The 24,606-nt window shown below is 43.5% G+C and overlaps 1 protein-coding gene across 2 annotated transcripts in view; it reads left to right on the forward strand.

Moving 5' to 3' along the window:
- The first annotated feature begins 310 nt into the window (after positions 1–310).
- LOC145353099 (myelin protein zero-like protein 1) overlaps positions 311–24,606 on the forward strand; it is a 40,916-nt gene continuing 16,620 nt past the window's right edge. For both annotated transcript variants that reach the window (XM_080203462.1, XM_080203463.1), the window contains exons 1-3: positions 311–424; positions 17,447–17,613; positions 24,006–24,207. In XM_080203462.1, coding sequence (XP_080059588.1) covers positions 316–424; positions 17,447–17,613; positions 24,006–24,207 — 478 coding nt within the window. In that variant the 5' untranslated portion in view covers positions 311–315. The remainder of the gene's footprint in view (positions 425–17,446; positions 17,614–24,005; positions 24,208–24,606) is intronic.

The raw sequence follows: 24,606 nt of genomic DNA on the forward strand, positions 1-24,606 counted from the left end.
CCATCGCCTGTATATTCCCCTACCCCCGTGCGCTCCCCCCCCCCCCCCCGGTATATATCCATCGCCCGTATTTCCCCCTTTTGATAGCTCGCGCTCATGGCAGTTGCTGATGTCGCGTGGGGCGGGGCGCGTGCCCTTTTGGGAGGGGGCGGGCCTAGGCTCCCCCACCCTCCCTCCTCGATCCGGCATCTCCAGGGAGTCGGCGGCCGCTGAGGTAATTGATTGACAGCCCCATCACCCAACCAGCAGACAGGAGCTTGATGACGTCGGCTGCCTTGGGGAACCAATCAGCGGAGTGCAGGTGGAGGTGGGGTTATGGCATGGGAGGTTGACGGAGTGAGGCGCAGTTTGAAGAATGAGATTGTGGTCTTGTTTAAAATCTACATGGTGGGCTACTGGGCTGCAATATTCTTGCTGGCACTCGGTAAGGGAAGGTGTTATGTTGGGATTTGGTGAATGGGAAATGTTCTGTTTCTGTATTTGTTTGTAGTGATTTTCTTCTCTCTCCATGTAATTCACTGCATTGTGTTCAGCCTCTTGTATGTTGTTTTGTACTGATTGAAAATGGAGCTACCCGCCGTGCGTAGTGTTGAGTGATCTTGGCCAGTAAATCTATGCTTTAGGGGCATCTAAATCTGAAGGAGCTTTGATGGTTTGGCTGTGGCCCCATTGAGTTGTGGGTGTGTGACTGCTCCAATGTGTCCCCAATTCACATATTAAGGATCACCAATATCAATCATATAACCCTGTGGCAATGTTTTGATACCACACCCAATATTGATATCACGATCAGTGGTGAAACTTAAGCAGATTTGAAATTTGCATCCCAGACATTTTTTGATTTGACTTATTATTGCTGCATTTTGATTTGACATTGTTGTCGCATGTATTAGCATATAGTGAAAAGTATTGTTTCTTGTGTGCTGGATGGACAAAGCATACCGTTCAAAGAGGAGGAAATGACAGAGTGCAGAATGTCATAGCTAGGGTGTAGAGAAAGATCAACTTAACGCAAGGCAAGTCCATTCAAAAATCTGATGGCAGCAGGGAAGAAGCTGTTCTAGAGTCAGTTAGTATGTGACCGCAGACTTTTGTATCTTTTTCTTGACGGAAGAAGCTAGAAGAGAGAACGTCCAGGGTGTGTGGGGTCCTTAATTATGCTGGCTGCTTTGCTGAGGCAGTGGGAAGTAGACAAACTCAATGGATGGGAGGCTCTTGGCCAGTTCTCTTCATTAGATGTTAGAATTGACTCAAATTCTAGAACACAGTCCCATGAAATGTTTTATGTATTGAATAAATGCAGATTGTGATTAAGTACGCAAAGTATGATTAAGGGATAAACTTCAGACTTTTGAAATGTGATAATCTCTTCTGTGAGCTAGTACACAGGTTAGTTAGCCAGAGCACTGCAGCAGAATTGCCTTGTGTGTTGTATATCATCTTAAACGTAGATTTGATTAAATCTTTATGTTCGTGTTGTAGAATCAGAGAAATCTATGATACAGAGGAGGCCATTTGATGCATTGAATGTGCTGGCCAAGAACTATCCAACCGAATCTTATTTTCCAACTCCTTGTCTGGACTTGCAGATTACAACACTTCGAGTGTGCATTTAAGTATTTATTTTTAATTGCAGTTGAGTGTTTTTGCCTTTGCCACCCTTTCAGGCAGTAACTTCCAGTCTCCCTATTGTCCTCTGGGTGAAAAGAAATCTCAATTCCACTCTAATCTTAAATCTGTGTCCCCTCTCTACTGAGGAAAATTCATGCTTCCTACTCACTAACCCTCATCCTCAATTTTATACACCCCAGTTAATCTTCCCCTCTAAAAAAAAAACAAAGAACAACCCAGCACGGGAAACAGGCCCTTCGGCCCAACGAGCCCGCGCCGCCGCATCACCCTACACCTATTCTACCCTGCATGTCTACGAATGGGACCCTACTCAGATTCAGGGAAGAAATAATGTCAATTTGGTAGAAACCGATTAGCCTAAGAGCACATCTTTGGGGTGTGGGAGGAAACCGGAGCGCCCGGAGGAAACCCACGCAACCACAGGGAGAATGCGCAAACTCCCACAGACACAGGCCCAAATCCATGTATCTGCACAGCTAGCAGTGCTCGTCACTGAGCTGTTGCGGCGCCCGTCTACCGGTCCAGGATCAAGCACACACACCGACATGAAGTACTAGGCCACTCCTGGACTTCCAAGAGCAGCCCACGCACGACCCGCCGTGTGCATGCCCCTCGCTTGACATGAGGTGGACCTCTGTCTCTTCTAATACAAAGAAAACCAATCTATCTAGTGGATCATATCCTCTATAGAGTATGCACCTGTCTTACCTTCAGGGATCTGTGGACATACACTCGGAGTCCCTCTGTTCCTTGACACTGCTCAAAATTCTACGATATATTGTGTATTCCCTTGCATAGTCCACCGATATCTATGGCTAACCACACAGCCATTTTTTTGTATAAAATGCAATCTTCTGAAATATGTCCCATATTTAGTGAATCACTGATCTGTTGCATAAAAACCAAAAGACTTTGGACTGAGCCTTTGGGCCTTGCTGCAAACAACCTGCAAATGGTCTGTTTGCATGCTGATTCACTCACTATGTTCTATAGATTGGAAGAGAATGATGACTCTGGTGGGCACCAGGGATAATATTGACTTTCTCGCCAGTGAGACAGTGGATTGTTTGGAACACCTTCAAAGTACCTTTCATTCCCATTGTGGAGTTCTATGGGTTCCAGAAGTTCTTTGTGGGACAGTTATATTGTTGCAGTAAGGTTAGTAAGTTTGCAGATGACACCAGGATTGGTGGCATAGTGGACAGTGAAGAAGGTTATCTGGGATTGCAACAGGATCTTGATCAATTGGGCCAGTGGGCTGACGAATGGCAGATGGAGTTTAATTTAGATAAATGTGAGGTGATGTATTTTGGTTGATAGAACCAGTGCAGGACTTACTCAGTTAATGTAGGACTTTGGGAGAGTTATGGAACGAAGAGATATAGGGGTACATTTTCATAGCTCCTTGAAAGTGGATCACATGAACCCTGACTAGTTCTATACAGTACTGAACCATTGAATTCATGACAGTATCCACTTGGCCCACATCTAATGTCTTAGATCAGCACTGTTTTGGATGCTGCCCCATTGGGGTGGTCCTAAACTAACTGGCAGCTGCTATGCAGTACAATCGTACTGACTCGCCTAGAGAGAAAAAGAGAGAGGTAGAGAATCAGTGGCAGAAGTGGAAACAACAGGGAAAGGCTGGGTCACTCAGCTCCTGACCTTGTTACAGCCTTGGTTCAAACATGGACAAAAGAGCTGTATTCCAAAGGTGAGATGAGAGTTACTGCCCTCAGCATAAAGATAAGTGTAGTCCTCAAGTTAAGGTGCTAACTTGGGGGAAGGCTAATTACAACAATATTAGGCAAGAACTGAAGAATGTAGATTGGGGGCAGATGTTTGAGGGCAAATCAACATCCGGCATGTGGGAGGCTTTCAAGTGTAAGTTGATAGGGATTCAGGACCGGCACATTCCTCTAAGGATGAAGGATAAGTATGACAAGTTTTGGGAACCTTGGATAACGAGAGGTATTGTGAGCCTAGTCAAAGAGAAAAAGGAAGCATTTGTCAAAGCTAGGAGGCTGGGAAGACATGAAGCAAGTGTGGAATACAAGGAAAGTAGAAAGAAACTTAAGCAAGGAGTAAGAAGAGCTAAAAGGGGTCATGAAAAAGCATTGGCTAGCAGGATTAAGGAAAATCCCAAGGCTTTTTACACATATATAAAGAACAAGAGGATAGCCAGGGAGAGGGTTGGCCCACTCAAGAACAAGGGAGGGAATCCGTGTGGAGCCAGAAGAAATGGGCGAGGCATCAAATGAGTACTTTGCATCAGTATTCACCAAAGAGAAGGACTTGGTGGTTGATGAGTCTGGGAAAGGGTGTGTAGATAGTTTGAGTCATGTTGAGATCAAAGAGGAGAGATATTGGGGTTCTTGAGAAACAGCGAGGTAGGCAAGTCTCCAGGGCCTGATGGGATATAACCCAGAATACTGAGATAGGAAATTGCTGGGGCCTTGAAAGAAATCTTTGTATCCTCACTGGTTACAGAGAAGGTCCCAGAGGATTGGAGAATAGCCAATATTGTTCCTTTGTTTAAAGAAGAGTAGCAAGAATAATCCAGGTAAGGCTCACCGGCCTGTAATTACATCAGTGGTAGGGAAATTATTGGAGAGAATTGTTCGAGACAGGATTTATTCCCACTTGGAAATAACTGGACGTATTAATGAGAGGCAGCATGGCTTTGTGAAGGGAAGGTCACGTCTCATGAACTTGATCGAGCTTTTTGAGAAAATGACGAAGATGATTGATGAGGGTAGGGCAGTGGATGTTATCTACTTGGACCCGTGTAAAGCCTGTGACAAGGTCCCTCATGGCAGACTGGCGCAGAAGGTGAAGTCGCATGGGATCAGAGGTGAGCTGGCAAGATGGATACAAAACTGACTCGGTCAAAGAAGACAGAGGATAGCTGTGGAAGGGTGTGTTTCTGAATGGAGGGCTGTGACAAGTGGTATTCCTCGGGGATCAATGCTGGGACCTTTGTTGTTTGTAATATATATAAATGATTTGGAGGAAAACGTAACTGGATTGATTAGTAAGTTTGCAGACGACACAAAGGTTGGTGGATTTGATGTTGGTGATGAGAACCATCGGAGGATACAGCAGGATATGGATCAGTTGAAGACTTGGGCAGAGAGGTGGCAAATGGAGTTTAATCTGAACAAATGTGAGGTAATGCATTTTGGAAGGTCTAAATACAGATAGGAAATATACACTAAATGGCAGAACCCTTAGGCGTATTGATAGGCAAAAGGATCTGGGTATACAAGTACACAGGTCACTGAAAGTGGCAATGCAGGTGGAGAAAGTAGTCAAGAAGGCAAATGGCATGCTTGCCTTCATCGGCCGGGGTATTGAGTTTAAAAATTGGCAAGCTATGTTGCAGCTTTATAGAATCTTAGTGAGGCTTCACTTGGAGTGTAGTGTTCAATTCTTGTCGCCGCACTACCAGAAGGATGTGGAGGCTTTGGAGCGGGTACAGAAAAGATTTACCAGGATGTTGCCTGATATGGAGGGCATTAGCTATGAGGAGAGATTGGAGAAACTTGGTTTGTTCTCACTGGAGTGACAGAGGTTGAGGGAGACCTGATAGAAGTCTACAAGATTATGAGAGGCATGGACAGAGTGAATAGTCAGAAGCTTTTTCCCAGGCTGGAAGAGTTAATTACTAGGGGGCATAGGTTAAAGGGGCAAGTTTTAAAAGAGATGTACGAGTCATGTTTTTAGAATGGTGGGTGCCTGGAACTTGTTGCTAGGGGAGGTAGTGGAAGCGGATACAGTAGTGACTTTTAAAGAGTGTCTTGACAAGTACATGAATGAGATGGGAATAGAGGGATATGGTCGCTATTAAGTGTGGGGGTTTCAGTTAAGTCGGGCAGGATGTTCAGTGTAGGCTTGGAGGGCCGAAGGGCCTGCGTCTGTGCTGTAATTTTCTTTGTTCTTTGTTATCAAGGCAGCATTTGACCCAGCATGGCATCAAGGAGCTCTAGCAAAACTGGAGTCAATGGGAATTGGTGGGAAAACCTGGTTGGTTGGAGTCATACCTAGCACACAGGTAGAGGTTGTGGTGTTTGGAAGTCAATCATCTCAGTTGCAGGACTGCAGAAGTTCATAGGGGTCATGTCCTAGGCCTAACCATCTTCAGTTGCTTTATCAATGATCTCCCTTCTATCATAAAGTCAGAAATGGAGATGTTTGCCAACACTGCACAATGTTCAGCACCATTCATAACTCCTCATTTATTGAAGCAATTCATGTACCAATGCAGCAAGACTGAGACAATATTGGGTTGGCAATGGCAAGTAACATTTGCACCACGGAAGTGCCAGGCAATTATCGTCTCCAACAAGAGAGAGGATCTAATCATCGCCCCTTGACATTTAATGGCATTAGCCTTGCTGAATCCCCCACTATCAGCATCTTGGTGGTTGCCATTGACCAGAAAGTGTACAAGACTAACCAAATAAGTACTGTGGCTACAAGAGCAGGCCAAAGGCATTTTGTGGCAAGTAACTTGCCTCCTGACTCCCCAAGGCCTGTCCATCATCTACAAGGCACAAGTCAGGAGTGTGATGGAATACTTTCCACTTGCCTGGATGAGTGCAGCTGCAACAACACTCAAGAAGCTTCACACGCTCCAGAACAAAGCAATCACTTGATTGGCATCCCTTCCACAAACATTCAGTCCCTCCACCACTAATAAACAGTGGCAGCTGTGCATCCCATCTACAAAGTGCACTGCAGGAACTTGCCTAAGGTTCCTATTTGCAGTACCCCTCAAACCCCCGAGCACTATCATCTGGAAGGACAAGAGCAGCAGATACCTGGAACACCACCACCTGGAGAGATTCTCCTCCAAGTCACTTACCATGGAAATATACTGTTCCTTTGCTGTCAATAGATCAAAATCTGGAACTCCCTCCCTAATAGCACTGTGGCTGTACCTGCACCTCAGGAACTGTAGCAGTTCAAGAAGGCAGCTTGCCACCACCTTCTGAAGGGCAGCTAGGGAGGGCCTAACCAGCTATACCCATATCTCTTAATCAAATAATAAAAAATATATAACTAATTAACTTATTTAATTAATCACAGATGTTGAGTAAGAATGGAAGGTCAGTTCAGTCCTGTGGAATGCACATCCTTTGTCATGTCACATATTGCAATGAGTTGGGATGTTGTTGCTTATTTTGGCCTTCTGTCATTTGATTAGACATGATACTTCTTTGGAGGGCACTTGTGCTGATTCTGGCTTGGTAACTATTGAGCCACCTACTGTTGATCTTGGGTCTGTCAAAAAAAAGGCCCACATTAAACAATTCAGCAATTTGAGATAAATTTCCTCGTTAGTTAGGGATACCTAATCTGTAGCGCTGTAACGTATATAATCTTAAATTTGGCTTTTGACTAATTGAATATAAACAGTTTCTGTCACTACTGATGCACTACTATTTCTTGCCACAGATTGTCTCTGATAAGTCAAATGACATCCCCTCCCTTCCATCTTCTCCCTTCTAAACTATTCTATTTTTTCTAACTCAGTCATACCCAACATAATATTCATCATTATTTGAACTTAGTATTGCCTCAGTCATACTGTGGCATCTAGGTTTCATAATGTTGCGCGTGAGTGTAGTTCTAGCAGTCTTTACATTTTTTTGATAGTGTTTGGTGGTTATTATTTTAACTTTTTAAACTTGGGATGGGTGTTGGTGGAATAACTGCTTAGCCCTCTTCTTGCTCTGTCAATCTGGCAGCATGAGTTTAAAAAGCTTTTTCAAGCTCTACTGCAAGGAAACTTCTAATTTAGGAACGGGTCCCAAAGCCGCTCAGGGTACAAGCATTTTAATATATCAGGTACAATCCCATGTTATGAAATTTGTTCAGATGGAGATCAGAATTTAATCACTCAAACAAGGAATTTCACTGCCCTATCTAAACAAAGCAACAAATTTTGCCAAAGAGCTGGCAGCAATAGTGCAAGTGCACGAGGGAGTGCGACATTTTGTTGACTATAGTTCGGAGTACAAGTTTTGTCATGTTGCAGTTCAGTCTTTCCTTGGTACAACCTATGCCTGGCAAGATATTGCCCAAGATGTTCGAAATGTGTCAGACTATTAATTCAATTATGAAATATTGCTCCTAGGTAAATTGAACTTGGCAGATGACAGAAAACGATAACTAACTTATTCACTTGCTTCCAAAGGATCAATCCACCTTGAACTCCATAAAGATATGGAAATAAGGGTGACTTTTAAACACCCCTTCATTATAAGTAACTTTATTTACATAGTTGCCAAAGCCTTTATTTTTCCAAAAAATGTTTGTAGCAGGATTTTATATTAAATAAATGCATGTCCCACTGAGATAATGAGCAGGCTGCTTTGATCAATCTTTGAAGAAGGAACATAGAGTGTAAGGAAAGGCTAGGATCAGTTTACTAGCCTATGAAGGCATTGATCCATTGTGGAGTGAGGGTAGAAGGCCTAATACGGTTTGTATCCACTCTGACAAAAGCACACCAGCCTGGGAAGGTTGACAGTTTCTGAGCCCACAAAGGTTGCTGTAACATTGAGGTTTTGAAACTTTATTGGGCGTACAGCCACCAAAATATCCTGCTACCCTTTTGTACCCCATAACAATTATGCAGTAAACTAGCCATTTGGGTAGCTTCTCTAGATAATGATATTAATAAATCATGTGGAGTAAAGGTTAAGCATACGAACTGGGAAGCAGAAACTTAAATGTCTATACGTGAGTTTTTTCAACGTCTTCTATTGTTTTGGAATTCAAGAGTATGCAATAGTGTTGTGACAACTGGACCGTAACTGCCAAGTTCTGGGGCATTGTATCTGTGGGAGTACCTCCATAAGTGTACTGGAGAACCCCTGCCCCCTGCCTGGTCATTCCCAGGTAAGGTTAACATAGCAATTTCCTGGGAAGTGTGAATCTCCCCCCACCACCACAGGATTACCCTCCTGCCCCAAACCCACAAGGGTCTGTCCACAATCCAACTGTAAAAATGGGGGCTTGATTTACTTTCCTTTGACTCCAAAGCCCTTGGCGCTAGGCCCCGGGGACTGCCCAGCCTGAGTGGGACAAGATAGTATTGGCTGCATTTTTTAGATAAGAGCTTTTGAATTGTGGCAGTTCAACTCAATTGCGACTCCAGCAGAAGTTACAGCCCATTGAAATTCAGTACTGTAATTTGACATTGGAATATGTTGCATGTGTGTAAGACTGTGTGGATCTATTCCCATATAAATCTTCAAATTATCCTATATCTGGGAAGATATTCTATTGAAATGCAGATACACAGAAACTGATATTATTTGACGAAATTTGCTGTGGAAATAGTAACTAATGCATCAACATTTAACATAGAACATAGAACACTACAGCACAAACAGGCCCTTCGGCCCACGAGTTGCGCCGATCACATCAACACCTATCTATAACCCCACAATCCCATAAAACCCCATATACTCATCCAGAAGTCTTTTAAAAGACCCCAGCGAGTTCGCCTCCACCACCACTGATGGCAGCTGATTCCACTCACTCACCACCCTCTGAGTGAAAAACTTACCCCTAACATCACTTCTGTACTTTCCTCCCCGCACCTTAAATCTGTGTCCTCTCGTAGCGACCATTTCAACCCGGGGAAATAGCCTCTGAGAATCCACCCTATCCAGTTCTCTCAACATTTTATAAACCTCTATCAGGTCGCCTCTCAACCTTCGTCTCTCCAGGGAAAAGAGACCCAGCTCCCTCAACCTAACTTCATAAGGCATGCCTCCCAGTCCAGGCAACATCCTTGTAAATCTCCTCTGTACCCTTTCAATAGCTTCTACGTCTTTCCTATAGTGAGGCGACCAGAACTGCGCACAGTACTCCAAATGAGGCCTGACAAGGGTCTTATAAATTTGCAGCATTACCTCCCGACTCCTAAACTCAGTCCCTCGATTAATGAAGGCCAGTACACCATACGCCTTCTTGACCACCTCTTCCACCTGCGAGGCCGATTTAAGAGTCCTGTGGACCCGGACCCCAAGATCCTTCTGCTCTTCAACACTACTAAGACTCCTGCCCTTGATAGTGTACTCGTTCATCCCGTTGGTTGTGCCAAAATGGACGACTACGCATTTATCTGCGTTGAAGTCCATCTGCCACTTCTCCGCCCAGTCCTGCATCCTATTTATGTCCTGCTGCAACTTTTGACATCCTTCCAGACCATCCACAACACCACCGACCTTCGTGTCATCAGCGAACTTACTAACCCATCCCTCCACTTCCTCATCCAGGTCATTTATGAAAATGACAAACAGCAAGGGTCCTAGAACAGATCCCTGGGGCACTCCACTGGTGACTGACCTCCATTCAGAAAAAGACCCATCCACAACCACTCTCTGCCTTCTGCAGGCAAGCCAGTTCTGGATCCACAAGGCCAAAGGCCCTTGGATCCCATGCCCTCTCACCTTCTCAAGAAGTCTTGCATGGGGGACCTTATCAAACGCCTTGCTGAAGTCCATGTACACCACGTCCACAGCACTTCCTTCGTCAATGTGTTCAGTCACATTATCGAAGAACTCAACTAGGCTCGTAAGGCACGACCTGCCCTTGCCAAATCCATGCTGACTATTCCTGATCATGTCAAACCTCTCCAAATGCTCGTAGATCTTGTCCCTCAGAAGCCTCTCCATCAGCTTACCAACCACTGAGGTCAGACTCACCGGTCGGTAATTTCCCGGGCTATCTCTGTTCCCTTTCTTGAAAATAGGGACTACATCCGCAATCCTCCAATCTTCCGGAACCTCTCCCGTCTCCATTGACGACGCAAAGATCATCGCCAGGGGCTCTGCAATCACTTCCCTCGCCTCCCACAGTATCCTGGGGTATATCCCATCTGGTCCCGGCTTATCTATCTTGATAGAATTCAAAAGTTCTAACACATCCTCCACCTTAATATCCACAAACTCAATCTTTTCCATCTGCTGCAAAGCCGTAGCAAAATCTCCCTGATCAGCTTCCACCGTGAATACTGAGGCAAAGTACTCATTGAGCACCTCTGCCATTTCTTCTGGTTCCACACAGACCTTTCCCCCTTCACCTTTTATAGGTCCTATCCCTTCTCTTCTCATCCTTTTACCTTTCACATATTTATAGAAGGCCTTGGGATTCTCCTTAATCTTACCCGCCAAGGTCTTCTCATGACCCCTTCTGGCTCTCCTAATTTCCCTTTTAAGCTCCTTTCTACAGTCCTTATACTCCTCAAGATCCTTAACCTCTCTTAGTTCCCTGAACCTTTTGTACACCTTCCCTTTCCTCCTGACTAGGTTCAACACAGCCTTCGTGCACCACGGTTCCCGCGACCTACCAAAACCCCCTTGTCTCATTGGAACGTTGTCATGCATAGCTCCAGACAAACATTCCTTGAATATCCGCCACCTTCCTTCGGTACTTTTCCCTAAGAACGCCTCCTTCCAGTTTATTTGTCCAAGTAACTTCCTGACTTCTTCGTGTCTTCCCTTACTCCAGACAAACACCTTCCTAGCCTGCCTGGTCCTATCTCGTTCCAATGCAATTGTGAAGGAGACAGAATTATGGTCACCATTCCCAAGATGCTCTCCTACCGAGAGATCCATCACCTGCCCTGGTTCATTCGCCAGTACCAGGTCAAGTACAGCCTCTCCCCTCGTAGGCTTATCCACATACTGTGTCAGGAAACCTTCCTGAACACACCTAACAAACTCCTCCCCATCCAAACCCCTTACCCTAGGGATATTCCAGTCGATGTTTGGGAAATTGAAATCTCCCATCACGACAACCCTGTTATTAATACATCTCTGCAGAATCTGTTTCCCTATCTGCACTTCAACTTCCCTGTCACTATTGGGCGGCCTATAGAATACACCCAGCAAAGTTTTCGACCCTTTGCTGTTTGTAACTTCCACCCACAGAGACTCTGTAGATAGTCCCTCCACGGCATCCTCTTTCTCTGCAGCCATGACACTGTCCGTGATCAACAGTGCCACTCCACCACCTCTTCTGCCATCCTCCCTGTCCTTCCTGAAGCATCTGAAACCTGGCACCTGAAGTACCCAGTCCTGTCCCTGAGACATCCAAATCTCCGTAATGGCCAGCACATCACAATCCCAAGCAGCAATCCACGCCCTAAGCTCATCTACCTTATTCACTACACTCCTTGCATTAAAATATATACACTTCAGCCCCTCAGTCTGGGCATTTCCCTTCTCCACCCCCTGTCTAACCTCCCTCCCATACTGCCTGCGGTCCTCCCCTACCTGGGAGCTAACCTCCTCCGTCCCAGTTTCCCCATCGCAATTCCCTCCCCCCATCCTTTCTAGTTTAAAGTCCCCCCGGTAGCCTTAGCCAGTCTTCCCGCCAAGATATTAGTCCCCCTGGGATTTAAGTGCCACCCATCCTTGCTGTACAGGTCCCACCTACCCCTAAAGAGGTCCTAGTGATCTAGGAACCGAAATCCCTGCCCTCTACACCAGTCCCTCAGCCACGCATTCAGCCTCCACCTCATTTCATTTCTTCCCTCATTCTCCTGTGGCACAGGCAGCAATCCTGAGATTACTACCTTCGCTTTTCTCTTCCTCGGCTGCCTACCCAGTTCTCTATAGTCCCTTTTCACGAGTGCCTCCCTCTTCTTGCCTACGTCAGTAGTACCTATATGTACTACAACCTCTGGTTCCTCACCCTCTCCTTTCAGGATGTCTGGGACACGCCCAGACACATCCCGAATCCCAGCCCCAGGGAGACAAACCACCATCCGCGACTCCCGTCTACGTCCACAAAAACGCCTGTCCGCGCCCCTCACTGTGGAGTCCCCTATTAACACTACCTTTCTGCTCTCTTTTTTGATTTTGTTGACTCACTGGCTCAGCTCCAGAGACCTGGCCACCGCTTCCTCCCTCAGATGAGCTGTCCCCCCTAGTAGTACTCAGGCCGGAGTACTTATTTTGAAGGGGGACATCCACCGCTGTGCTCTCCATCACCCGTGGTTTCCCCTTCCTAATAGTTACCCAAGTGCCCTCATCCCGTTGCCCTGGTGTGACTACTTGCTGGTAGCTCCTATCTATAACCTCCTCACTCTCCCGAATGGGCCGAAGGTCCTCAAGCTGCAATTGCAGCTCCTTAACCTGGTTTCGTAGGGCCTGCAGCTCCACACACCGAGCACAGGTGTGGATGTCTGGCAGACCAGGAGCCTCCAAGACCTCCCACATGTTGCATTGGCAACAGCATACAGATCTCACACCCATACCTGCCCCTTATAGCAACCCAGAGGAAAAAGTAAAACAAAAACTTATAACTTACCTTATCTCTTTGGCCCTGTGAGCCAAAGCCCTTACAGCACACACAAAAAACAAAAGCAGTCTTACCTGCTCTCAGTCAGAGCCCCTCTCTCTCTGTCTCTCTCTTTTTTAGGTTAGAGGAGGGGGGAGGGCTGGGATACTCTACCTGTGTAGAGTATCGGGAATCCCCTCCCATCTAATTTATAGTAGGTGAAAAAAAACTTGACCCGAGTGCCCTCGCAACTACCACCGGGGTCAAACTTAAAGCAAGCAAAAAAAAACCCCCACTAAACTCACTAAAACAAAGTTAGTTTTTTAAAAGAAAGAAAAAGTCGCTGTACTCACCCACAAGCTCTCCACTCGCAAATTGCAGCCTCTCTTCAGTGCTCCCACGGAACAATGAGGCCGGACCCCCGAGATGAGTTAGGTTGAGGGAGCTGGGATTCTTTTCCCTGGAGAGACGAAGGTTGAGAGGCGACCTGATAGAAGTTTACAAAATGTTGAGAGGAATAGATAGGGTGGACTCTCAGAGGCTATTTCCCCGGGTTGAAATGGTTGCTACGAGAGGACACAGATTTAAGGTGCAAGGAGGGAAGTTCAGAAGTGATGTTAGGGGTAAGTTTTTCACTCAGAGGGTGGTGAGTGAATGGAATCGGCTGCCGTCAGTGGTGGTGGAGGCGAACTCGCTGGGGTCTTTTAAAAGACTTCTGGATGAGTATATGGGGTTTAATGAGATTGACGGTTATAGATAGGTCTGTAGGTTGGTAGGTGTTGATGTGATCGGCGCAACTCGTGGGCCGAAGGGCCTGTTTGTGCTGTAGTGTTCTATGTTCTATGTTCTATGAGTAAACTTTTAAAGGTGAAAAAAAAATTTAATCAAATCAATTTTAGATAGGACTTAAAATTGGCACATAGGAGAAGATTACTAATGCTTGTTATTTTTTTAAATTGATTGGAAGTTAAACAAATTCAAAGATGTATGAGATTTTCTTTTTCACATCTCTGTTTAATAACCAAGCAGCAATAAACTTCAATTCCTTCCTGAGTATAATAGATATAAAGTGAAAGAGAAGAAAGCTAAAAACAAATCTAGTTAAGGTGCAGCACAGTGAGAAAAAATTCTTGACTGGAAAGCTTGATGCAATTGCTCATTTAAAATGCATCAGACCAGAAGATTACACCCACTGACGGTTTAACCATCAGCACTCAGTCATTGCTATACTGAAACTTGCTTAGACATGCACAGAGTAATCTAAAAATCTGGAAGGTGTTGCAGTGAGTGTGCTCTCCTCAGGTGTGTTGTAGAGCTTTTCACACAGTGCTGTCTCCCTTGCAATTATGAATTGACAAGAGGTCCCACTCACTTTAACATCCCAAAAAGATGTTGTTGAATGAGGTAGAACTTTTTTTTTTAAACAACATACGAACTTCATAATCACCATTGAAGGAAGTCTTGATTGATCAATATTACTGATTGTTAAGGTAATAGAGGAGACAATGGTAATGCAGTTGGTGTAATTTAACAGGATTTTCAAAAGACTTTGAGAAGGTTCTCCATGGGAGACGAACAAGGTCAGAGAATGCAGAACCAAGGAATAAGTGGCAGAGTGGATTGTTAAATGGCTTCAACAAAGAAAGCAGAGACAGGTTATGGTAGAGAACTTAGAAAATCTCAAAGCAATTAGGAAGAGTCAACACGATTTTGTGAAAGGGAAATTATGTTTGACTAATATTGGAGTTCATTGAGGAAGTAAGAATCAATGTGGATAGGCTATACTTAGATTACCAGAAGGCATTGAACAAGATGCTCCATAAAAGGTTACTACATAAAATAAGAGTTCATGGTGTAAGGGGTGACACATTAGAATGGATAGAAAACTATTTAGCTAGCGAACAAGAAACAGAGAGTACGCATAAATGGGTCATTATTTTGCTTGGCAAGATGGGATGAGTTGATTGCCCCACAGTTCAATTCTCGGGCCTCAACTATTTACAATTTTATATCAGTAACTTAAATGAAGGAACTGAATGTATGTTTGCTCAATTTGATTCAAAGATTAAGTTGTGAAGAGGACATAAGGAGTCTGCAAAGGAACATTGATAGAACAAAGAACAAAATCAGCCCGGGAAACAGGCCTTTTGGCCCAACGAGCCCGCGCTGCCATCTCAACACCCCAGTCCCCCTCTCCACCCACGACCCCTGTCTAATGTTTTATGGCCATCCAGATTGAGGGAGACTGATTTAGGGACAATTTATTCCTGCCAATCAGCCTAACAGCGCATCTTTGGGGTGTGGGAGGAAACCAGAGCACCCGGAGAAAACCCATGCAAGCACGGGGAGAATGCGCAAACTCCCACAGACACCGTACCAAATCCATGTGTCTGCACAGCAATCAGTGATAGTCACTGAGCTGTCATCTTGCCCAGTATCTTGTCCAGTTTAGGCACACACTAACGACATGAAGCACTAGGCCAATCTCGAACAACCAAGAGCAGCCCCAGTACGCCCCATCGCGTGTATGCCCCTCGTTGGACATGAGGTGGACTGACTTAAAACCTGTGAATGAAAAGAGAAGAAACATTATTATCACACCATACCCATTTACATTACCAGGGACGCCCCAATGCTAATGACCCTTATTTAAAACAATCTCCTATATCCACCCATCTCCAACCCAGTCATGTGCCTGTCTAAGTTACTCTTAAATAACTCTAGCGTGTTTGCCTCCACCACCTTATTTGGCAGAGCATTCCATACCCCCACTACCCACTAGGTTAAGTGAGTGAGCAAAATTTGGCAGATGGAGTATAAAGTGGGAAAATGTGAATTTCTCCACTTTGTCAGGAAGAATAAGATATTGGTTAAATGGAGAGATATTGTCAAACTCTAAAGTCAAGAGGGATCTGAGTGATCTAGTATATGAAGCACTAAAAGTTAGTATGCAGGTGCAGCAACTGATTAGGAAGGCAAAGGGATTGAAATATAAAAGTTGGGATGTTTTGAAACACATGGAAGATGACACTAGTGAGACCACATCTGGAGCACTGTGTACAGTTTAGGCCTTTATTTAAGAAAAGATTAGTACGCTAGAAGCAATTCAGAGAAGTTCACTTTACTGATACCTGGGATGGTGGGGGGTTATTTAAGAGGAAAAGTCAGACAGGTTGAGCATGTATCCATTGGCGTTTAGAAAAACTAGAGGTGATCTTAGTGAAACATACAAGATCCTGAGGTGATTTGACAGATTGGATGCTGAAAGGGTGTTTCCCTGTGAGGGAGAGACTAGAATTAGAGGACACTTTAAAAATAAGGTATCTTACATAGGGGACCAAGATAAAAACAATTTTTGATTCGAGGTTTCTGAATCCTAGAGAATATTAGGAACAGGGTCAATGAATATTTCAAAGGCAGAAGTAGATATGTTAGGGTTATCGGTGGTAGGTGAAATGTGGAGTTGAGGCAACAGTCAGAGTAGTCATGATCTTATTGAATGGCAGTGCAGGCTTGGGCCAAATGACCTACTGGAGTTCCTATTTCACTCACTTGTTGGTATGGTCATGCGCAGTCTCATACCGATGAGCTCATTAAATGTGCATGCATGAGGAGCACATTTTGCTGTTGATATACCCAGTGTTTCATCCTCAACTGGACTGTGTAGCAGGAATGAATGCTGGATTGCTTGAAGCCAGCATCAAATATGCCTGAGGTGACCTGTGGAAAAACTGCTAGCTAATCATACTTCCCTCCCTCCATCCCTATGTTCCATCCACTGCCCAGTACCCTCCGTTCAACTCCAAGGACTCCATCGTAGATGGCATGAACCCTGCATTTTAAGATCACCGCTTCCCCCATTTCATCAGCATTTGCAGGACCCCCCACACTCCCAACACAAGGCCCACTGCCCTGTATCCCTTAGACTGCCACCACCAATCATTGTCTTGTTGGATAACGCTCTCTAAAAGAGGGGGGAAAAAATGCAGTGACTACTTCGCCTTAATATCTCACCTGCTTCACACCACTGAAATGCAGTTGTAACTCTGCAGGTATGTATTACTCAGTCGTCGCCAACTGGGAAGGGGAATTTAAAAAGCCAGCTCACCAGAATTAATAACCATATACAGTATGCAACTGTGCTCTCTGTACTTACTTGCCATCGCTGAGAGATGACTTTTGGCCACCCACTCAGTGAAATTCCCTTGCCCGTCTTGCTGCTTGCTCCTGGGAGCAGCACAAGATTTGACCTTTCATCCCATTGAATCTGTAATTGCTATTTCCAGCCTTGTTTAATTTTTAAACCTTAACCTCAAGTTATGAGGAACAGAAAAAAGGAAGTAATGGTGTAATGACTTGTATTAAAGTACTTTTACTATTACTCAGCTGTAGATTTATGGAAGTATGGTAAGGGAATTGATTGCAAATGGAACATAAATATCTGAATGGGATACATACCAAATGCATTTACCAAAACTTGATAACCTGTCCATTTTTTTTCTTTCAGTAATCAATCCTGTGTCTGGTCTTGAAATTTATACTAAACCAGAGATGATCGTTGAAAATGGGACAGATGTCAGATTGTCATGCACGTTCAAATCTAATCAAATTGTCAGTAGTAGCCTGTTAGTACAGTGGACTTTCAGAGCAGATGCTGGTGGGGGAGAGTTGCATGTGAGTATTATAATGTTATTCTAATGGGTTGGAACTTTATTTCGACATCAACCTTCTCTCTTCCTATCAAATTCCTTCTATTTTGTAGTTTGTTAAAAAGGAGTTATCACCACGGGGCAACATTAATACCCAGGCACTTGCAAATTGTATGCATTACTTGGGGGATATCTTGAAAAGAAGATGACACGGACCATTTCACCCATCAAGTCTTCTCTGCCATTCAATATGATCATGGCTGATCTTCTGCTTTATGTTCCTTCCTTCTCCATTCCGTGAGAGACCAAACATTTTACTTTAAATGTAATCAACAATGGAGCATCCAAAACCATAAGGTGTTGCAGCAGAAGTAAGCCATTCAGCCCATCAGGTCTGCAACATCATGCAGTGAGATCATAAATGATCTGATGTGGTAATCCTCAACTCTGCTTTCCTGCCTTGTCTTCAACCCTTAATTCCCTTGCTGATTAAAAATCTATCTCAACCTTGAACGTACTGAATGATCCAGCCTCGAGCCTTCTGTGGTAAAGAATTCCACAAATTCACTACCCCCAGAAGAATTTCCTCCTCGTCAGTCTTAAAATGGGCAGCCCCTTACACTGAGAGTATGCCCTCTGGTCTTAGGCTATCCCACAAAGGGAAACCAACTCTCAGCATCGAGCCTCCTGAGAATCCAATAAGGTCATCTCTTGTAAACTTCAATGAGCAGAGGCCGAACCTAATCAAGCTCCACTCATAAGAAAAATCCCTCCATACCCAAGATCAACTTAGTGAACCTTCTCTGGAGTGCCTCCAATGCCAGTATCTTTCTTTGGATGAGGGAGGCCTAAATTATTGGTTATTTCAGGTGTAGTCTAATAAGATTCAGCTCCTTTATTCCTCTGACCAAAGTGCATAACTTGACAGTTTCTACATTATATTCCATTTGCCAAGTTTTTGCCCACTCACTTAAACTGTCTGTACTCTGCTGTAGACTTTCTGTGCCTTCCAGAGCACTTGCCTTCATACTTATTTTTGTGTCATCTGCAAACTGGACAATAGTACATTCATTTCCCTCATTCAAATCATTAATATATATTGTAAATAATTGTGGCCCCAGTACTGATCCCTGTGGCACTCCAGTAGTTACAGTACCATCCTGAAAATGCCTCCCTTATCCTAACTCTGTTTTCTATTCGTTAACTAATTCTCTATCCCTGCTAAAATGCTATCGCCAACAAGTAGGGCCTTATCTGATTTAGTTTTGTTCAGTACCTGATTTGAATGCTTTAATTTCCTGTAGTGATGGTTATTGTATTTATTTCTTTCCACCTCACTCCCTTTTTACCCCTTGATTATTTTGCACTTCTGGAATATTTTTAGTGTATTCCACCGTGAAGACTGACGCACAGCATTTATTTAACTCCTCTGCCATTTCCTGATTTTCCATTATTATTTCCCCAGTCTTGTTCTCTAGGGTGCATATGTTCACTTTGGCCTCTCTCTTTTTTAAAAAAAATTTAAATAACCTCTTGCTGTCTGTTTTTATGTTGGAATCATAGAGTCAGACTTTTACAGCACAGCAATTTGCCTTCATTCTGGCAGGATAGGGTCCCATACAGCTGGCAAGACTGGCTCTACAGAGATCTCAATGTGGAAGTAAAAGCCCTAACCACCACCTTTGCTGGCATCAAAGCTTCAGTGTCTTTCCCCACGCCCCCCCCTCAACCATCCAGTTTTGGGATTTCAGTGCTCCCCCACCACATCAGCATCAAAGTTTCTATGGTTCCCCCCCTCCCCCTTTACCTACCCCATCGGCAACATTAGTGTTTAGTGGTAACACCCCCTCCCTCCCAAATGGGGTTTCCCTGATATCCTGTCCCCTGGTGGCACCACCTTGTCTGTCAGGGGTGCCACTGCCAGGCCACTCTCTCTTGTCATGTCCCTGAACACCAGGGCTAACTACACAAGCTTCCATGCCCCCGGCATGATCATCTCGATGCTGGGGCAGCAGTAATGATTCCCACTGGCCTGGGAGAAGCATATGACGGCTCTGCAAGATATTTAAATGGTTGGTAATCAGTTTTATACCCTCGTGGTAGTGGATTGCGGGGTGGTGAGGAAGAACTCATTCTGAGATCTCCTCAGTGTAAATCCCGTCCCGTTATGGCCCTATCACGGGATTTACGCCTGTGGTGAATAGCACCCCCCCCACCCCCACACACAGCCTGTGTCATACTAAGTTGAAACCTTTTGTTCATTTCTTTTAAAGCTGATAAAGATGGTCCCGATTTACACATGGTGTAATTAAGACAAATACAAGTGCTCAAACCCAGACTTTCTGGCACCTTTTAAAGTCATTTAGTTTCTTCAAGCAGCTGGTTTCCTATTCCCAGGTTGCCTTGACTGATAATTGAATTACTGGCAGAAAATATAAACTGAACGATGTTTTAAAAAAAAATCATCAAATCTTAATGTTACTTCAAACCAACATAGAATCCTAAAGATTAGTAGTGTCAAAATCTTGCACCTGTCTGACATACAGTTACATTGTGCTGTCCCTGATTTATTGATCAACCGTAAAGTTCTACTTAAATGTGACAGTTTCCTGGAACAGAGTGCTCATGTAACTTCACCACTCCCTGATACAGACACACACTTGGCAAGTCTGAGTGGAAGGAAGTTGTAACCACTTACCACAGATATGATTATCTAGAACTGCTACAACTCCATAGACTCCCACATATTGATGCACTGGAGAACAGTTTCCACTTAATTCAAATATTTTGTTTACAATCTTGTGCACTAAATTCCAATTGTACAGTTTGGTTTAATTCAAGTTGCTGAATATATCAAAATGTTTCTGTGCAAAATACTGGAAGCAGTTCATCGTTGGGCTATCAAGCTAATTTGCTGAATCACAAGGAATTTGGTGAATACAGGAGCAAATTAATAAAGTGTTACTGTTGTTTGCATCGCAATAACTATGTTGAATGGCTGGATAAAATAAATGAAACTTCCTCCTTTGTACACAAACTGCAGCACTTCAAAGGATGGGTAACAAATGGTGGTCTAGCTGGTGATGCTCATACCCCAGGAATGAATACAATTTTTAAAAAAAAGAGCTAAGATGTGAGGGAGTACTTCACACAAAAGGAAGTAAAATCCGGACTGGTCCCAATAGTGAGAGGCTAGGTCAGTTGAAACTTTCAAAACTGAGAATGATGTATTTTTGGGAGGCAGGGGCATTCAGAGTAACGGGATCAAAGTATGGCGTTAAGATAGAGATTAGCTTTGAATTTAATGACAGATGGAGCATTCAAGAGGTTGAATGACTAATTTGGTCAGCTGCATCCTTGCTTTGGTCGCAATAAAATCAATACTGTCTTTCACCTAGGCTATTTCCCCTGGTATAGTCCTCATCTCCAATCCCTTTAAATCCAAGGAATGCAGACTTGAAAGGATATACTGAACAAGGGGTGGCTCAGTGGTTAGCACTGTGGCCTCACAGTGCCAGGGACCTGGGTTTAATTCCAGCCTTGGGTCACCATCTGTGTGGAGTTTGCGTATTCTCCCTGTGCCTGTGCGGGTTTTCTCTGGGTGTGCCAGTTTCCTCCCACAGTCTGAAAGATGAGCTGGTTAGGTTGATTGGCCATGCTAAATTGACCCTAATGTTAGGGGATTAACAGGGTAAATGTTGGGGATTACGGGAATAGGACCTGTGTTGGATTGTGGTCGGTGCATACTCGATGGGACAAATGGCCTCTTTCTGCACTATGGATTCTATGAACTACTTCTGTTAACAAGTTTTTCATCTTCCCTCAAACCCTCCCTGTATTCATCTTGCACCTGAGACACATCTCCTACCCCCTCAACACTTTATCCTTGGCCCCCTCTTATCTCTTCTCAATGTGCTGCTTCTCAGTGACACCAACCAAACACACAGCATTAGCTTTCGCATATGCTGATGGCACTAATCTACTGGTCATTACCATCTCTCTCAACAACTTACTTACTAATACTTGGGAAGATTGAAACCATTGCTTTTAGTCCGACTCTAAATTCCATTCACCTAGTTCATTCTCCCTGGCAATATATCTCTCATTCTCCTTGGCAGTAATCTGAGATGAAAGCAGTCTGTTAACAATCTTGCTGTCATATTTGACACCAGGATGAATCTCCAACCACATTTGCATCATTACCAAGAATGCCTATTTCCATCCGTGTTTCAGTTCCATCTGTTGAAATCTCATTCTTGGCTTTGTAACCTCTAGTCTTGACCATTTTACTCCTGTTTAGTTTCGCACATTCTACTTTTTGTATAAAAATTCAAGTCATCCCAAAACTTTGCTGCTTATGTTTTGACGAACAGCAAATTCTGTTCACCCATCACCCTTGTGCTTGCTGATCTTCACTGATTTCCTAGTTAATCAATACCTTGATTTAAAATTTTTCATCCTTGTCTTCAAATCCCTGCAAGGCCATGCCTCTTATCATCTTTGTAATCTCCTCCAGCTCCACAGCCCTTCCAAGAGACCTGTTATTCTCTCATTCTCCCATTGTGTGCATCCCTAATTTTAATCACTCTACTGTTTGTAGCTATGTTTTCAATTGCCTAGGCTCTAAACACTGGAATTCCAGTGCAACACTTCACCTGCTTTTCTCCTCCTTCAAGACACTCCTAACATGTACCCTTTTGACTAAACATCATCTGACCTAATATCTCCTCAAGTAGCTCAGTGTCAAATCTTAAAATGCTTATGTAAAGTGCCTTGTGTCTATTCAGGCCCTGGACCCAACCCCAAGATATATTATGAAGCCAGACTAGACCCCAACAATCTTTCTATTTTGGCATAAATCTGAGGATAAGTTACTTCGTTCCAGGAGTGATTGTCCTGACAAATTAGAGATCTTTTATCAAAAAAACTTTATTTATAAGATAGTTTAAATATAACTGACAAATGAACAGCTTAACCATTAACAGTTGAACAATATTTTAATACAATGAAGGCAAACAACTTCAATTTCTAACTTATCACTGTTTCAGTTCCAGATAAGCAACATTCTCTTGTGGACTTAACATTTCACTTTAAATACAATTAACAACCATAAATATACCTGCTATAAGAAGTATAGACAATCTGGAAACTTACAGAGAGGTTTTGAGTTTCAGGGCAGCTTGCAGACCTCTGTCTTTAAACAAACCCCAGCCAGAGCGGAAAGCTGTTTCCCTCTCCAACAAACCTAGCTCCTTCCATTAACCACATTATCACATGATCCTGTTAATCAACCTAATCAAAAATCTTCCATCTACAAACAAAGATCCATCAGGTCCCTCCTAAGTAAACACTACATGGCTAAAATGAGTAATTATGTCTCCCAGCATCTGAGCTGCATTCCCTCCAGATATACTGACTACCTGTAGAATAAAGCTGAATTTTATGACATTCTCCTTAAACATAAAATATATCAATATGACACCGTCATCACTTGGCTTTTAATTATGTTAAAGATATAGTTTATATTTTGAGTGATATAATTCTGGTTCTGCTTGTAAAAGAAACTACTAGCAGAATAGCTCTTGCTTTCTTATCATATAGGAATTAAGGGTTATGGTGAGCGGGCAGGTAAGTGGAGCTGAGTCCACAAAAAGGTCAGCTATGATCTTATTGAATGGCAGAGCAGGTTTGAAGGGCTAAGTGGCCTACCCTTGCTCCTAGTTCTTATGTTCATATGTCAAGACTTCTGAGCCAAGGAAGATCATGCCATGAGGTACAACAATGAGGCTGTACACATCAGTGGAGCCATCACTCTTGGAATATATTACATAGAACAGTACAGCATAGTACAGGCCCTTCGGTCCTCGATGTTGTGCCGAGTACATCCAAACCCAAGGTCAAGCTATCCCCTTCCCTATCATTCTGCTGTGCTCCATGTGCCTATCCAATAACCGCTTGAAAGTTCCTAAAGTATCCGATTCCACTATCACAGCAGGCAGTGATTTCTACACTCCAGCCACTCTGAGTAAAGAACCTACCTCGGACATCCCTCCTATATCCCCCATCATGAACCTTATAGTTATGTCCCCTAGTAACAACTACATCCACCCGAGGAAATAGTCTCTGAACATCCACTCTATTTATCCCCCTCATCGTCATATAAACTTCTATTAAGTCTTGGATTTGTCAGCAAAGGTATAAGACTGAATTTCAATGTCCTTGTATATACTGACTAATGAATCTGCCATTCTGCTTGGAGGATGATGAACTGCTTTTAGGAGGTGTAGTATTGCATGTTTGTTTTTAGTTTTTGAGTCCATCCAATTACTTTTGCTGTATTAAACTCAAAACAATTGTTTATTTATTAATAATGCATATTTTTTGATTGTGATTTCATTTATTCTATCTTTTTAACAGATCTTATATTATTTATTGGGGAAACCACAGACACCTCTATCTGACCACTTTACTTGGGATGGTAACATCAACAAGAATGATGTTTCCATTATCATAAACAATGTTAATTTTAAAGATAATGGAACTTATATTTGTAATGTGATCAATCCACCTGATGTCAGTACCAAACCTGGAAAAACCCGTCTAATTGTCGTTGAACAAGGTAAGCCAAAAATACAAGCAGTTCTAATGTATTTTCTCTTGAAAATTACAAGTTGCTTAAACAATCCACCATTTGTGAAATATGTGCTACCATTGCTGAGGTGCTGAGCTGTCAAAACAATGCTTTTTGCCTTTTCAGCTGGGTATTTACCATTTCAGCTATTTACCATTTATATAGATGATCTGGAAGAGGGAACCGAGTGTATGGTGTCGAAATTTGCTGATGACACCAAGATTGGTGGAACGGCAAATTGCGCGGAGGGTGTGGAGAGCCTGCAGAAGGATCTAGATAGACTGGGCGAATGGGTCAGGAACTGGCAAATGGAATTTAATGTTGGCAAGTGCGAGGTGGTCCACTTTGGTAGGAATAACGGTAGGAAGGACTATTACTTACATGGCG

The sequence above is a fragment of the Carcharhinus amblyrhynchos genome, chromosome 15 (genome assembly GCF_965287045.1).
Source record: "Carcharhinus amblyrhynchos chromosome 15, sCarAmb.v2.hapA, whole genome shotgun sequence".
NCBI classification, from domain to species: domain Eukaryota; kingdom Metazoa; phylum Chordata; class Chondrichthyes; order Carcharhiniformes; family Carcharhinidae; genus Carcharhinus; species Carcharhinus amblyrhynchos.